Source organism: Xiphias gladius, chromosome 3 (assembly GCF_016859285.1).
Source record: "Xiphias gladius isolate SHS-SW01 ecotype Sanya breed wild chromosome 3, ASM1685928v1, whole genome shotgun sequence".
NCBI lineage: Eukaryota > Metazoa > Chordata > Actinopteri > Istiophoriformes > Xiphiidae > Xiphias > Xiphias gladius.
Window position 1 is genome coordinate 22,316,930 of NC_053402.1, and position 12,311 is coordinate 22,329,240.

Genomic DNA, 12,311 nt, shown 5'->3' on the forward strand with positions numbered 1-12,311 from the left:
ACTCATTAACGGGGTTTTGCATAATCGTAACTACAACTGCAAATAGCAGCGGTAGCGATTCATTTACCATTTTTAAAAAATAACCACAGAAAACCCTCGTTCTTTATCTGTGAGCACAAGTTTAATGGTTCTGAAAGTCACCAGAGGGGGCAGTTTTAACGACACCAAAAAAAAAGAAAAGCCTTCAATAAGAAGTTCATAACTTTGCTCCTCAAGACGCTGACTTCCATCACAGGAGGTTTGAATCCTGTGTGTCCCCATGAACCCCTTTTGGGGTTTTTTGGGGGGGTTTTATGGAGCAGGCCCGGGGTAAAGCCACAGCCTCTACTTCTCTCTGTCTGGGGAGACGCCCTCAAACAGGACCGACGTGTGCTGACCCAGCGGATTGTAGAGCACCGCTTCGATCTCCCCTCCGCCGTTGCTGCTCTTCTGGAAGTGGATCTCCAGCAGGTCCTGCAGGATCTCGTCCTCCGCGACGGGAGGGATTCCCGTCAGGAGCACCGTCCGACGACACGCGGACTTCTCGAGCTGGAAGGGGGGGGCAGACGACCGACACTTCATGATTACATTTCAGTAAAAACAGAATCGGATGGGGGGGGGCTTCAGGTAAATGCTTACCCGCAGGTCTGTCAAGGTTCCGTTCAGGAAAGGGGTCACCCTCACTCGGTGCTTCTTGTTCTGCAGCTGCACGTCGTGGTACTCCGTGTCCCTCAAGCCTTTGGCAACTGACGGCAGAGGGAGAGTCCCGTTAGAGGGGGATCGGGATATCAAACTGTGTGCAACGCAAAACACGTCCCGCTCGGTCGCTCACCGTTGTTCTCCACAAACGTCATGACCACGGTCCGGGAGTCCGGCAGCATCACGCAGTTGTCCACCTCTCCGCCGCCGTGCCTACGCTTGGAGAAGTGGATCTCCAGCTTGTTCAGCATGGCCTCCGTGTCCATCTCGGGCAAGTTGGAGATTAATACGCGCCGGGGACAAACCTCCGAGTCGATCTGCGCGACGAGAGACAGGCACAGATCATTTACAGGGAGTTTAGAGCCGCCGCCACCGGAAATCAAACGTCTGTCCGCGCTCGTTCGGTGTCTTTTGCTCTACCTCCACCAGCTTGGGCATCCACAGCTGGACCGGCCTGGCCTCCACAGTGATTCGGAACTTTCCCTCCAGATCCACCCGATGCTTCGTCATGGCCAGGACCCTCTGGGCCACTAGTGACAGCGGGGGAGGCAGAAGTTCAAAACGAAACAAAACACGGCAGAACTTCCAAAGCGGAGAATTGACGAAGGGGGGGGTCAGTGTTTGTTCTGACAGTAACTGGTGAGGGACGCGTTTCTGTTCAAGCGACTCCCAGGGTTCCCGGTGCGTCGCCATGTCAGATAAACTCTGAGGGCCTTGAGGGGCCCCGATTTAAAGAGAGCCCCACGATCCAAATCTAGTTTTTTAGTCCCGTATTTCGGTTTGAACGAAGCAAAAGGCACAGAAACGGTTTCTAAGCCAATCAGCTTGGTTTTTTAAAAATCTGTTTCCAGGTAGTTCAGACCTTTTGGTTCTGCTTTTCCGCAGCCGCTCAGCTTCAGGGCTGCACGTTTCCACCCTTCCACCAACAATGAACTCATCCCAACAAATCGACACCACCGTGTCAGAGTCTGGCTGTGACTCGCAGGTCCAGTCGGTTACGGGTGGGGGGGGTCGATCGGCCCACGGCCCACTGATCCCTTTTGTGCTTTAGCGCCCCCTAGTGTTTTAATCTGTCCGCAGCCGCTCAGCTTCAGGGCTGCACGTTTCCACCCTTCCACCAACAATGAACTCATCGCCAATAATCGCACCGATCTGCTTACTGGAACCATAACGCACGGGGCACGACCGGTGCAGACGGTAAAGTTTGAACCGTGCTTTCATGGAGCAGCTTCCCAGATCGACGCCCCGGTGACACACCTGGGGGCCCGGTAATCCAGCCTAGGTGTACCGGTAAGGCGCCAGGGGGATCCGCGCCTAAACGCTGCCTTCACTGGCAGCACCGAGTCTGGCTGTGACTCGCAGGTCCAGCACTTACGGGTGAAGGGGTCGGGGATCGATACGAGGCCCACTGATCCCTTTTGTGCTTCAGCGCCCCCTAGTGTTTGGATCTGGCGTCGCAGGCAGGCAAGGCTACATTTATACACGTGTTACCTGTGTCTGTTTATCAACTAACCCAGTGTCTTAACAGGTTTGTCAACCAGCCGCATCAGTGATATTGCTTTTAAATGATTGAACCAGAATAAAAAAAAAAAATCACACTTGCCTCAAAATGACTGTTCACACAATCTGAGCTCCGTTGCGGAGAGAAGCAGTAAAGTGGGAGAACCGGCAGTAAATAACCGTTTTGTGGGGAAACTTCCTGATACACACCTTTAATATATCCTGACATTTTGATCTCCACGGCCCACAGGCCCGGTTTTCAACGCTACAAATGACCCTCAACGAACTCCCGCCGGGTGTGAGATTACCTGTGTGTTTTCATGACTTCTTCCTCCAGCGGTTTTACACGTTCCTTCTATTTCTCCACCCCCCGAGAGTCCTCGTTGTATCCTCGGTGCACTTGCGGAGGAACCTTCTAAGTCTGGTTTCGGAAGGTGCCCTAGAAATAAGGACTTACTACCGGCAGCGCGCCGGGTAGAAACTCTCACCTGTGACACGAACTCACCGTCTTCCTCCTCGAACGTGACCAGGGCCGTGCCCCCCTCCATCGGATAAACTATACGCGGCTTCATGTCGAACGTCCGGGTGTCGGCCGCTTTCCCGGTCTCCCCCCTGAAGACGACCTCCTTCTCCGGCAGGGCGGCGAACACCTGAAATTCAACGGGGAGGCGTTAACCGGACACGTCGCGTGGCCTCGGGCTGCAGAAGGGGGCCGTGAGGTTAACGTACATCGACCTGCCGTTCGAGGAGGCCGTGTGTGGCCTCCTCCTCCTCCAGGGCGGCCTCCACTCTCTGGATCTCCCCCATGAGTTCGATCTCCTCCTGCCTCAGCAGACTCAGCTTCGCCTAGGCGACAGGAATTCGGGCGGCGACGGGGCAGAAAGGGAAAGGAGGGAGAAGCAGCCTGTTGTTGCGTTTCATTTCATTCAAAATGGGAATATTTCTGTTGCAGCATTTCCTCTTTATATGTTCCTCCCTGTTCTGATATTCTCTTTGGCCTCTGTCTCCATGTCAGTTCAAATATTTTACTGCTCTTTTATTGATGTATTTTCCCACAGAAATCAGTGTCCGATGAATCCAACGTGGTTGTACTGATACATATATAGATACTAATTTTCTTTTGTGCAGCATTTTTTTTATTCTTATTCTGAACTTCGGTGGGATTTTAGTTTCCTGCAATGATCCAAATGCTGTTTTGAACCTTTTCACTTTTTTCCTACCCGACTCTTGACTGCCGAACTTCGGCGACTGGCACCTCGGGGTCGATTTTAATTTTTTTTTGCTTCTTTTGGTATTTCCGATACATTTTTGGAAACGCGCGTGACTTGCTCGCCGCGGGGGCGTTAGCTGAGCGGATCCCGCTCCCACTGATGTACCTTAAAATCCCGCAGAAGGCTGCAAGCAGCAGCCGCCGAGCTGAGACCGAGACCGGCTCCGACACAAAACCCGCCCGCCCAGCATCCGTGAAGCGGGATAACTTCGCACATTACACTCACCGAGGACCCGAGTCCGGAACACCTGCTCATTCACTCAGGTGTCCCATCGGCCGGTCACGTGGCAACAGCGCGCTGAGCCAAATCCCGCGGATGCAGGTCGGAAGCGTCAGGGGTAAGATCGCATCAAGCATCAGAATTGGGAGGGAAAAGAAAAAGTGATCTCAGTGACTTTGACCGTGGCATGACTGTCGGTGCCGGACGGGCTGGACGACTGGGGGGACGGAGCCGGGTCTGGTGAATCCGGGTTTGCGCTGAGGCAGCAGATGGGAGGATCAGAACGCGGCGTCGACAGCGCGGATCCGTGGACCCGACCTGCCCCGCGTCGAAAGCCCCGGCCGGTGGGGGCCCCTTAGCGCCAGGGCCGCGGACACAGGAGGCTGTTTTGGGGGCGAAGCGGGGAGACTAGCCAGTGTTAGCACCGTGTTCCTGGTGGAGCACTCGATGAATCTAGATGGGACCTGTTCCCTCAGGAAAGAACTAGACCAGTACATCCTTACACCGTCTCCCAACATCTCACACACCTTTTCTTTTGCGATCTGCTCCTCGCAGGAGCTCCGCTCCTCCGTCAGGAGCTGGGCCTGTTTGTCGGCGCGCTGCCTGAACTGCCGCGTCGTGTCCCGCAGGTCGTTCCTGTCCGCTACCAGCTCCTGCTGCTCCTCGACCAGCAGCGCGTGTCTTTTCTGCGGAGACGGGAGCAAAGCGGCGTCCGTTAATCGCCCAGGTCATAACCTGTCAGAAAATGGTGGAAGAGGTCCCTCCCAGTCTCCCAGTCTCCCAGACTCCCAGACTCCCAGTCTCCCAGTCTCCCAGACTCCCAGACTCCCAGTCTCCCAGAGTGATGCCTTCAGGCGTCAGTCTAAAACCCAAATGCGGTAGATTTAGTTCGCAACCGTAGAGGAAGGGAAAAAAAGTCAAATATTCACATCTGAGAAACTGGACCCCCCCCTAAACACACACACTATTAATAAATTATCAGAAGAGTTGCTGATGAACTGAAATCGATCGGCTAATTGATTAATATTATGTGGGTAAACCCCCCCGTTTTCCTGTTTGCTGGCCGACATGAAAACTTTGTTTTGCAGGCGCTGATTCACAACCGACCGCGTCTCAGCGCCGGGGTCACGGTCAACGGCGGCGCTGACCTGCAGGGGCTTCGCGCGCGGGGCCGCTTCCGACGTGATGTCGTCCGGCGCGACGCCGTCTTTAACTGTGACCTCGGTGGTCAACGTGCAACCGCGTGAACACGTCACCAAAAAGCCCCAGCATCACTTATCTCTGTAAAAGGGGGAATCTACGGCGGAACAGTCGCACGGGGTCGCAGTGGACCGTACGGGTGCACCCAACAAAGCGGCCCCGCTGGCCCCCACCGCACCGCTCCCGGCCAAACCACCAGGTTCAGCCGCACCTTGTAGTTGGCGATCAGTTCCTGGATTCCCTCCAAGGTGCCCTCGGACGGCTCTGGTTTCTCCATCGCCAGAAAGAAATCCTGAGACACGAGGATAGAGAGAGAGAGAGAGAGAGAGACACACACACACACACACACACACACACACACACACACACACACACACACACACGAGAGAGAGAGAGAGACAGGGAGTGAGGAGAACAGCTCCCAGGCCTCGGATCTGAACTGACATTTTATAATCAGGTCAACTCGGTGAACCCAGGAAGGGAAAAGTAGTATGACACTTGTGAAAGAATAAATAAATAAAAAACAACAAATAAAATCCAGCAGGGAGAATTTCTGAGGGGAACATTACAATTATACGATTTGCAGGTTTTTAGGTGAAATGTTTACTTATAACAACGCGAGAACAACAACGAGATGTCTCAGCTCATCTGAAGACATAGTGAAAGTAACCTGAAATAGTTTGACAGATCATTTCAACTACTTTAAATGAGACAACCCCCCCACACACACACAAAAAACCTGACGGCAGCTAACGACGTCCCTGTTACCGCCAAGCCGTCGCTATGTTTAACTAAACCCGCCACATTTGATGTCGATTCTGGTTTTTAAAGGCGGCCCCGGTGCGATACTTGCCTCCCGTCGACGACCGGCGCTCCGGACTCACTCGAGCCTTTCGGTTTCCTTTTCCTCGGCAGCGGCGGAGCTCCCCCGAACGTCCCGCCGTTCTCCGTCAGGGGGCGCGACGTGCGCACGCGCACGCAGCCTTCGGGCGCTGTCGGGAAATTTAGGCGCAACTCCGGTCCCCGCGTAGGATCTGATCGATTTTGGCCACGGGGAATTTTTGCAATCACGTCTCGGGGGGGGGACACGGTACTTTTTATACTGCGCCGTCCCGCAGCTGTAGTTTGTGTCCGGATAAAAGAGTTGGCAGGAAAAAAAAGTCCTCAATGGCCTTTGGTTGACTACAAAGTTGGTAGTAACACACTGACACGTTAGAAAGGTGTACTTCGAGTATCGAAAGTGAAAGACTGGTCCTGGGGGGGGGGAATGGCGCATATGACTCTTACCGTACGTTATTACCGATAGATTTGTGCGTGTTGTAAGTAGAATTTTACCATTGCTGGTGGTCAAGGTGCAGCTTTAATCAACCATGGTTCATAGAGTTTTTAAACAAATGTTTTTTTGCTAAATCATAATCCGAAATTAACTCGGCAGCTGCCGGATACATGCAGTGGAGGAGGAGTATGAAGTAGCGAACACTCCAGAGTAAAAGTGCATGTACCCGAAAACTACATTCGAGTACAGCGCTTGACTTAATGGGTTTGGTTACTCTGAACCCAGTCCCTCACCATGTCTGCTGCTTGGGCCAACAAACGGTACCAAACGGTACCAAACGGTACACGCAGCAGCTCAGACCCTGCAGTAAAGCACTACTTCCAGCCAACCGGTCAGCGTGAAGAGCCCGGAGCCGTTTCTCGCGGCCAAGGCCGCCCTCTGCTTAACGGGCTCCGGGAGTGTTTCCATAGCGGACCACGCCGGGAGATTGCTCTACCTGAACGTGCTGAGGTGCGATTTGTCCCAGGCCGACAGGTGCAACTAAGCTGACAGAAGAAGCGGGGACAGGAGAGGGAGAGAAGAGGGGAAGAGAAGAGGGGGAAAGAAAAAGAAAGGAAAAAAACAAAAAACAAAATCCACCTGTGTAGGTATCCACAGTTGTTTAAATTATTCATTTCGGTTTTCCTACTTTAATACTGAAAAACCAATTTCAGTAACTTAAGATAATCTGTGCTTTTTTTCTTCTTCCCCAAACAGGAAACTTATTGTGTCTTCAAGTATAACTTGTGTCCAAGGTTGTGGCCAGTCGTCCCCCTCCCCATTTACCCTGGATATAACATGAAGCTTTATGACCAAGAGGTCTGAGGTTGTGTGTAGAGGACCAACTTCTTTGGTGAGAAATTCAGGACGAGCTTCACCAACGTCGAGCCGGAAATCCGTTTCTCTCATTGCGATGCAGGTCAAGTTCCCCGCCGATACACCTCCGCGCCCTCAGAGACACAGCTGCCCAGCGGGTGATTTAACAGCATTTTGACCTCACCAAGATTATTTTAAGTTGTGTAGGAACAGTCGACGGCTTCGGCATCTTTAGAAAAACGGTTAGTAAATCCCATTTCAAGTGGACTCTCACAAGTATTAACTTTATCAAAATGTAGGAACCAGACCCCATAGTCCTGCTCGGTCCACAGCACAAGCTGAATTTAAAGATTCCTCACAATAAAAAAAATCTTTAAAAATAGCATTGATGGTTGGTGTTACAATAAATTTGGTTACATTTCACAGAGGTACTTTCATCCAATACAATTCAGAAAGATAGAAAACATCAAAAAAAGGAATCGACAGTCAAGATCCATTTTTAAACATTTATTTGTGAAACCGAGTGAATTTAGAATCTGAGCTTCTGGAAGAACCACTTGTTCTTGCCCGTCTTGTACCTGGAAACGAAAACAAAAACAAGAATTCAGCAACTTTCTCTCAGAAAACGCTTAAAGCATAGTTCAAGAGCTGAAGAGTTCACATTTCGATAGAACAAGGCCCAACTGAATCAGATCTGGACAACTAATGTAAACCAGCGGCACAACTGACAACAGCCCCTTAAAACCAACAACCCCGCAGGACAATACAGAACTCCCTCTCTCACACACACACACACACACACACACACACACACACACACACTGATGAGTTACAGAAATTTGAGAAATATGAACTATGTCAAATCGCCAAACGTGTCCGGTGAAGACGATATTTCTGGTTGCTGGTTTGTACTGATAAATGGGAGCACGTAGGCCAGTGAAATGTTCTGCATCTAGACGTGCATTAAATTAACTTTAAAAACGTGGGAGATTTACCGTTTCAGTTGTCTTTGAAGTGTCAGCTTATTAAAATCTGAACACAGACACTAAGTGAAGGTAACGGAACAAGGAAGCTCACAAATCAAATCTACACCGAATCTTTGGACAGGGGACTCACCTCTCCTCAAACTTGACCTTGGCCTCCCGCCTGGCTTTGCGCTTGAGAGCGGGATCCCTGAAGACGTCCTTGTTGACGACAGTTTTGTCCAGAGGAATATCCACAGAGTATCTGAGGGAAAAGGAGCAAAGATGAAAAGCCGTTTTAAGCCCTCAAGTCATCCTGGCGAGGCGAGGCCGAAGCACAACTGTGTCCATCTTCAATTTTATTTTAAAATTTGTACAGGCACACGCTCACAGCTGGAAGCCTGTTGACACAGCCGAGCAGTTTCACTGTAGAAACTCAAAGCGCTTTACGCACGAGCAGACGGGAGGTACCCATAAACCCACGTTCATTTGGCCACCTCGCTCAGACTGTCGTGAGGTGACCTGCCGTGGACATGCGATAACAAACCTGCACGTCGAGTCTTATGCGTGACGTCAGTCTACGTCCGATCCAGAGGATGCGGCAGCTAACCGAGGAGCAGCCTTTTTATTGCACAGCAAGCGCCTTTAACAGGCAACATACTGAAGTCAAGAGGGGTGTTTACGAGTATCACCCTAATGTTCAACACTGCTCCAGAATGACATCCAGTGTCCAAGGAAATTCAGATACACATTTCCTCACAGAAGCATCATCCACTTTACTTTAAAAATCGCATCTCTCTCCTTCTTATTAACAGTCTCATTTACACAACCTACCAAACGGCCCTAAACTTGACAGTAAAGCTGAAGTTGCTTCCTGCATCTGGGCTACAACTAAACGGCTCTCAAGGGTCGTCATTATGATTCTTAAAAAAAAACCTCCTCCACTGAAGGAAAGACACACAAATCCTGATTTATCAATCATCATATAGCCCCAGGTCAAATTTCTTGAGACTAACACGAACAAGCTCTGCGTCTTAAGTGTGTGTAAAGAGGCAAACTCGAGTAGCTTTTGTGTTCACACTGGAAAAGTGACAAATTTAGTATCTCAAAGCAGAGAGCATTCACTCTTTATACGGTTGATTTTTGAGTGTGCCGCTAATGCATACTGCTCTCCCACAATGCAATGCACCAAAGAGCGTCTCACTACTGGGGGGGGTTTAAATAAAATTGTGGCTGATGGTTAAAAACATCTCCAGAAAGAAAAATCTTAGTATTTCACCATAAAGACTTGTTTAGTTGGCAGTGACTCTCCCAGTTTCCCACATGCAGTTTGACTGATGTCACATAAATCATGTATCAAAACAATAAAACCTATACAAAACGACTCAGTATACAGCTGTCTCACATTTACTCCTGCATCAATTTATACATATTAAAGTTATTGCCTTTTCAAACTGTGATTAAAATATTGTTTATTTCAGTAAAGCTAAAGTGATTGGTGATTTGTTGAGTTCATGTGTGACCCAGAGAGGCAACAGAAATACCAAGAACAGAGTGAATATAGTGAAAAACACAATGGCTGAGTTTCAAGCTTTTCAACTCTCATTCTACTCACCACAGAAGCACAATCTAGTGTATAATAAACAACACGGACTTCTGTTGAGCTTCAATTATTTTAACCTTTTCAGAAATCACGTTTTTTTCTATTCGTTTGGTTTGGTCTGGCTTTAAATACCATTGTACCAATGAGCCTCGGCTGCCGTTGCTATGGAACGGCCAATCAGTGCGGTAGCGCGTTCAAAACACTGCAGAATCGTTCCGGACTCTGTCCGCCCAGTGCAACAGTATGGCTTACTGATGTGTTTTTAATTGTTTCTGGACAACAATGGAGGATATAACACTGGCTACACAGGAAATAGTTATTAGTAGAATTAACTCTTTTCTGGTTTTGGTCTTTTTGTCGAATTCTGTTGACTAAATAATACAGAACACCACCAACCTTATACTTTAAGCTCACTGATGGGAAGTTTTTTGGTGAAATGCACAAAAATACAGGTACAAGCAGCAGATATTTTAAAACAGTTGCAGCCCCCCTCCTCTTTTTTTTTTTTTTTTTTTAAATTCAACCAGGAGTTTAATGTCCATTCACACCCTGGACATGTAAGTCAGTCACTTAATATAATCAATGCACATGATTAAAAGCACTTTTACTTCTTGAACCCGGGACATCAAACTTTGCCGCTCTCTTCAGAACAGCTGGATAAAGACAAGAAACGCTGTGCCTTCTCAAGCTAAGAAAATAAAATTTTCAACTCCCCGGTGGAATATTTTATCACGGTCGGTAAAAATCGGCTTCAGAAACTGACCTGGTGGGCATGAGGTGGTTGTAGTTGAACACCTTGACGAAGGCCTTGATCTTGGACCTCTTGGCGATCTTCTTCTTGCCCATGGTTGTGGTCACCTTACGGGGATAGCGGTCGATGCCTGCGACCAGAGCGTGGCTGTAAGGGTGGTCGGTGGTGCCGTCATCAATGTTCTGCAAAGAGACATTAACAGGGGGCAGTGAGAAACCGCAGACACCGACCATCGACAGCGGAAAAACAGCCGTGCTGCTTTGATGAGATTCCTGTTATTTTAAATTTCCGTGCTGGCCCAAAAAGACAAGTCTTTTTTTTCCTTCTGGAAATTGGGTTTGAAAGAGTGGGGGTAGTCTTATATTCAAGAACTAGACATCAGAATGGAGTGTGTACAGAGAGCGTTCGCTTACGGACCGTCTGTAGCCTTAATGTTGCTGGGCTAGCGAGTGTTTTCAGCGTGTTTAGCGTTATTTTTTTCCCCCCAGGCTGGTGTGATTAATGCTAACTTTCAGAAAATTATTCTGATGCTTCAGCAGTCTGATAGGAGAGACCGTGAGTCTGCCATTGACGTTAAACATATACAAAAGATGTCAGAAAACATCCCACGCTCTTTATATACAGGCCAATATGGTGCTCGACATCTTAATCTGGCTAAAACAGCTGCTGATTTTGAAGTGTCAGATACTTTGCACAAGCTTTAAACCCATTACAGATGAACACTGCGGCCCTGGCTTTGAATGACCAACATTTAGCAGTTTAAAAAAATGTAAATATGAGGGGTTATCTTGCACATTAAGCTGCAGATGCCTTCCCTCCGCCCAGAGCTCCGTCTTACCTTGACGATGACAGCCTTGCGCCCGGCGTAGCGTCCAGCTAAGACCATTACCACCTTCCCAGGCTTCATAAACTTGCCCATTTCTGTCACAAAGAAAACACGTTTAAAACACGGTGAAGCCACGGGGAATTCAACACTTCACAGGCAAAACTACCGATGTTAAACCGGACCAAGTTAAAACACTTTAAATGTAGGGATTTTCTCTTATGGAGTTCTGCTCGATGTTACTGCCCGGCTAAGTTAGCATTAGCCTCCTCCAGTTCGGAGTTATTTTCCAGAGCTAAAACACTTAACAAATTAGCTCACACGCAAAGAAAGTGATAAACGGTGATTATTTACTTAAAATTAGACCAAAAGGGCATAAGGTGCAGTCTGAATGTTAACACAAGCCCCTTCAATAGAGGGTTGAGATGAAAACTGAAGCTGCCATGTTGAAACGGGCGCTGCGGGGAAGAAGCGCAGCAGTAATTCTTCCCTTTTCTATCACATCCGATTAAAAATACATGGAAATATCAACCGCATATCAGCTACAGGAGCGATTGACTAAGGTTTGATGTGATAAAAACTATGAATGTGCCCGGATTTGGAGCGATGGTTGAAGATTGTTTGAACGGAAGCTTCACTCACTGATGCTGTTCTACGGCCGCCGCTACCAGGAAAGGAAGTCCTGAAGGTTTTTGTGAACTTTGACCCCACCGATCGGGCACGTCATTTCCGGAAACTAAAAAAAAAAAAAAAAAAAATCTATTTCTTTATTATCATCTGCATCTTAATAATTTTGATAAAAGATTTTCAGTGATATAGTCATCCCTCATCTGCCATATTGTAAATCCTTTAAAGAAGAATAAATCCTTACCGTTTCCTCAGTGTTGTTTTGCAAGAACATTTTTCTTTTTAAAAGTTAATTTTATTTGTTTGAAGTCTCTGAGTCTCGGAGAATAGTTCACAAAAAAGTAAAATATTTATGATATATAGTTAGGGATTAAAAGTGGTGTAACTTCCAGTCAAATATTCAAATGCAAACAATGAACCAAAACTACTCTCTTCTTAACTATACTGCTTCAGCTAATGTATTATTATTATTATAATTATCATTATTATCACACAAAAAACAGAGGCCTCCAATATTGTCACTTTGAGCAGTTTGAAAAACCGCAC

General features: G+C 48.1%; 2 protein-coding genes across 2 annotated transcripts; both read right to left on the reverse strand.

The window, feature by feature from the left end:
* Positions 1-112: 112 nt before the first annotated feature.
* On the reverse strand, positions 113-5,802 carry ifi35 (interferon-induced protein 35). Its single transcript, XM_040154837.1, has 9 exons — positions 5,722-5,802; positions 5,080-5,160; positions 4,196-4,354; positions 2,908-3,024; positions 2,684-2,828; positions 1,099-1,208; positions 812-995; positions 619-725; positions 113-528 (listed from the first exon to the last, which is right to left on the reverse strand). The coding sequence occupies exons 2-9, from the start codon at positions 5,143-5,145 to the stop codon at positions 325-327; spliced, it is 1,092 nt and encodes a 363-aa protein (XP_040010771.1). The 5' UTR covers positions 5,146-5,160; positions 5,722-5,802; the 3' UTR covers positions 113-324.
* A 1,689-nt stretch (positions 5,803-7,491) lies between these two features.
* On the reverse strand, positions 7,492-11,883 carry rpl27 (ribosomal protein L27). The gene is made up of 5 exons (XM_040124272.1): positions 11,781-11,883; positions 11,154-11,236; positions 10,328-10,497; positions 8,116-8,226; positions 7,492-7,577 (listed from the first exon to the last, which is right to left on the reverse strand). Exons 2-5 carry the CDS (start codon positions 11,232-11,234, stop codon positions 7,529-7,531), a joined length of 411 nt encoding a protein of 136 aa, XP_039980206.1. The 5' UTR covers positions 11,235-11,236; positions 11,781-11,883; the 3' UTR covers positions 7,492-7,528.
* Positions 11,884-12,311: the final 428 nt, after the last annotated feature.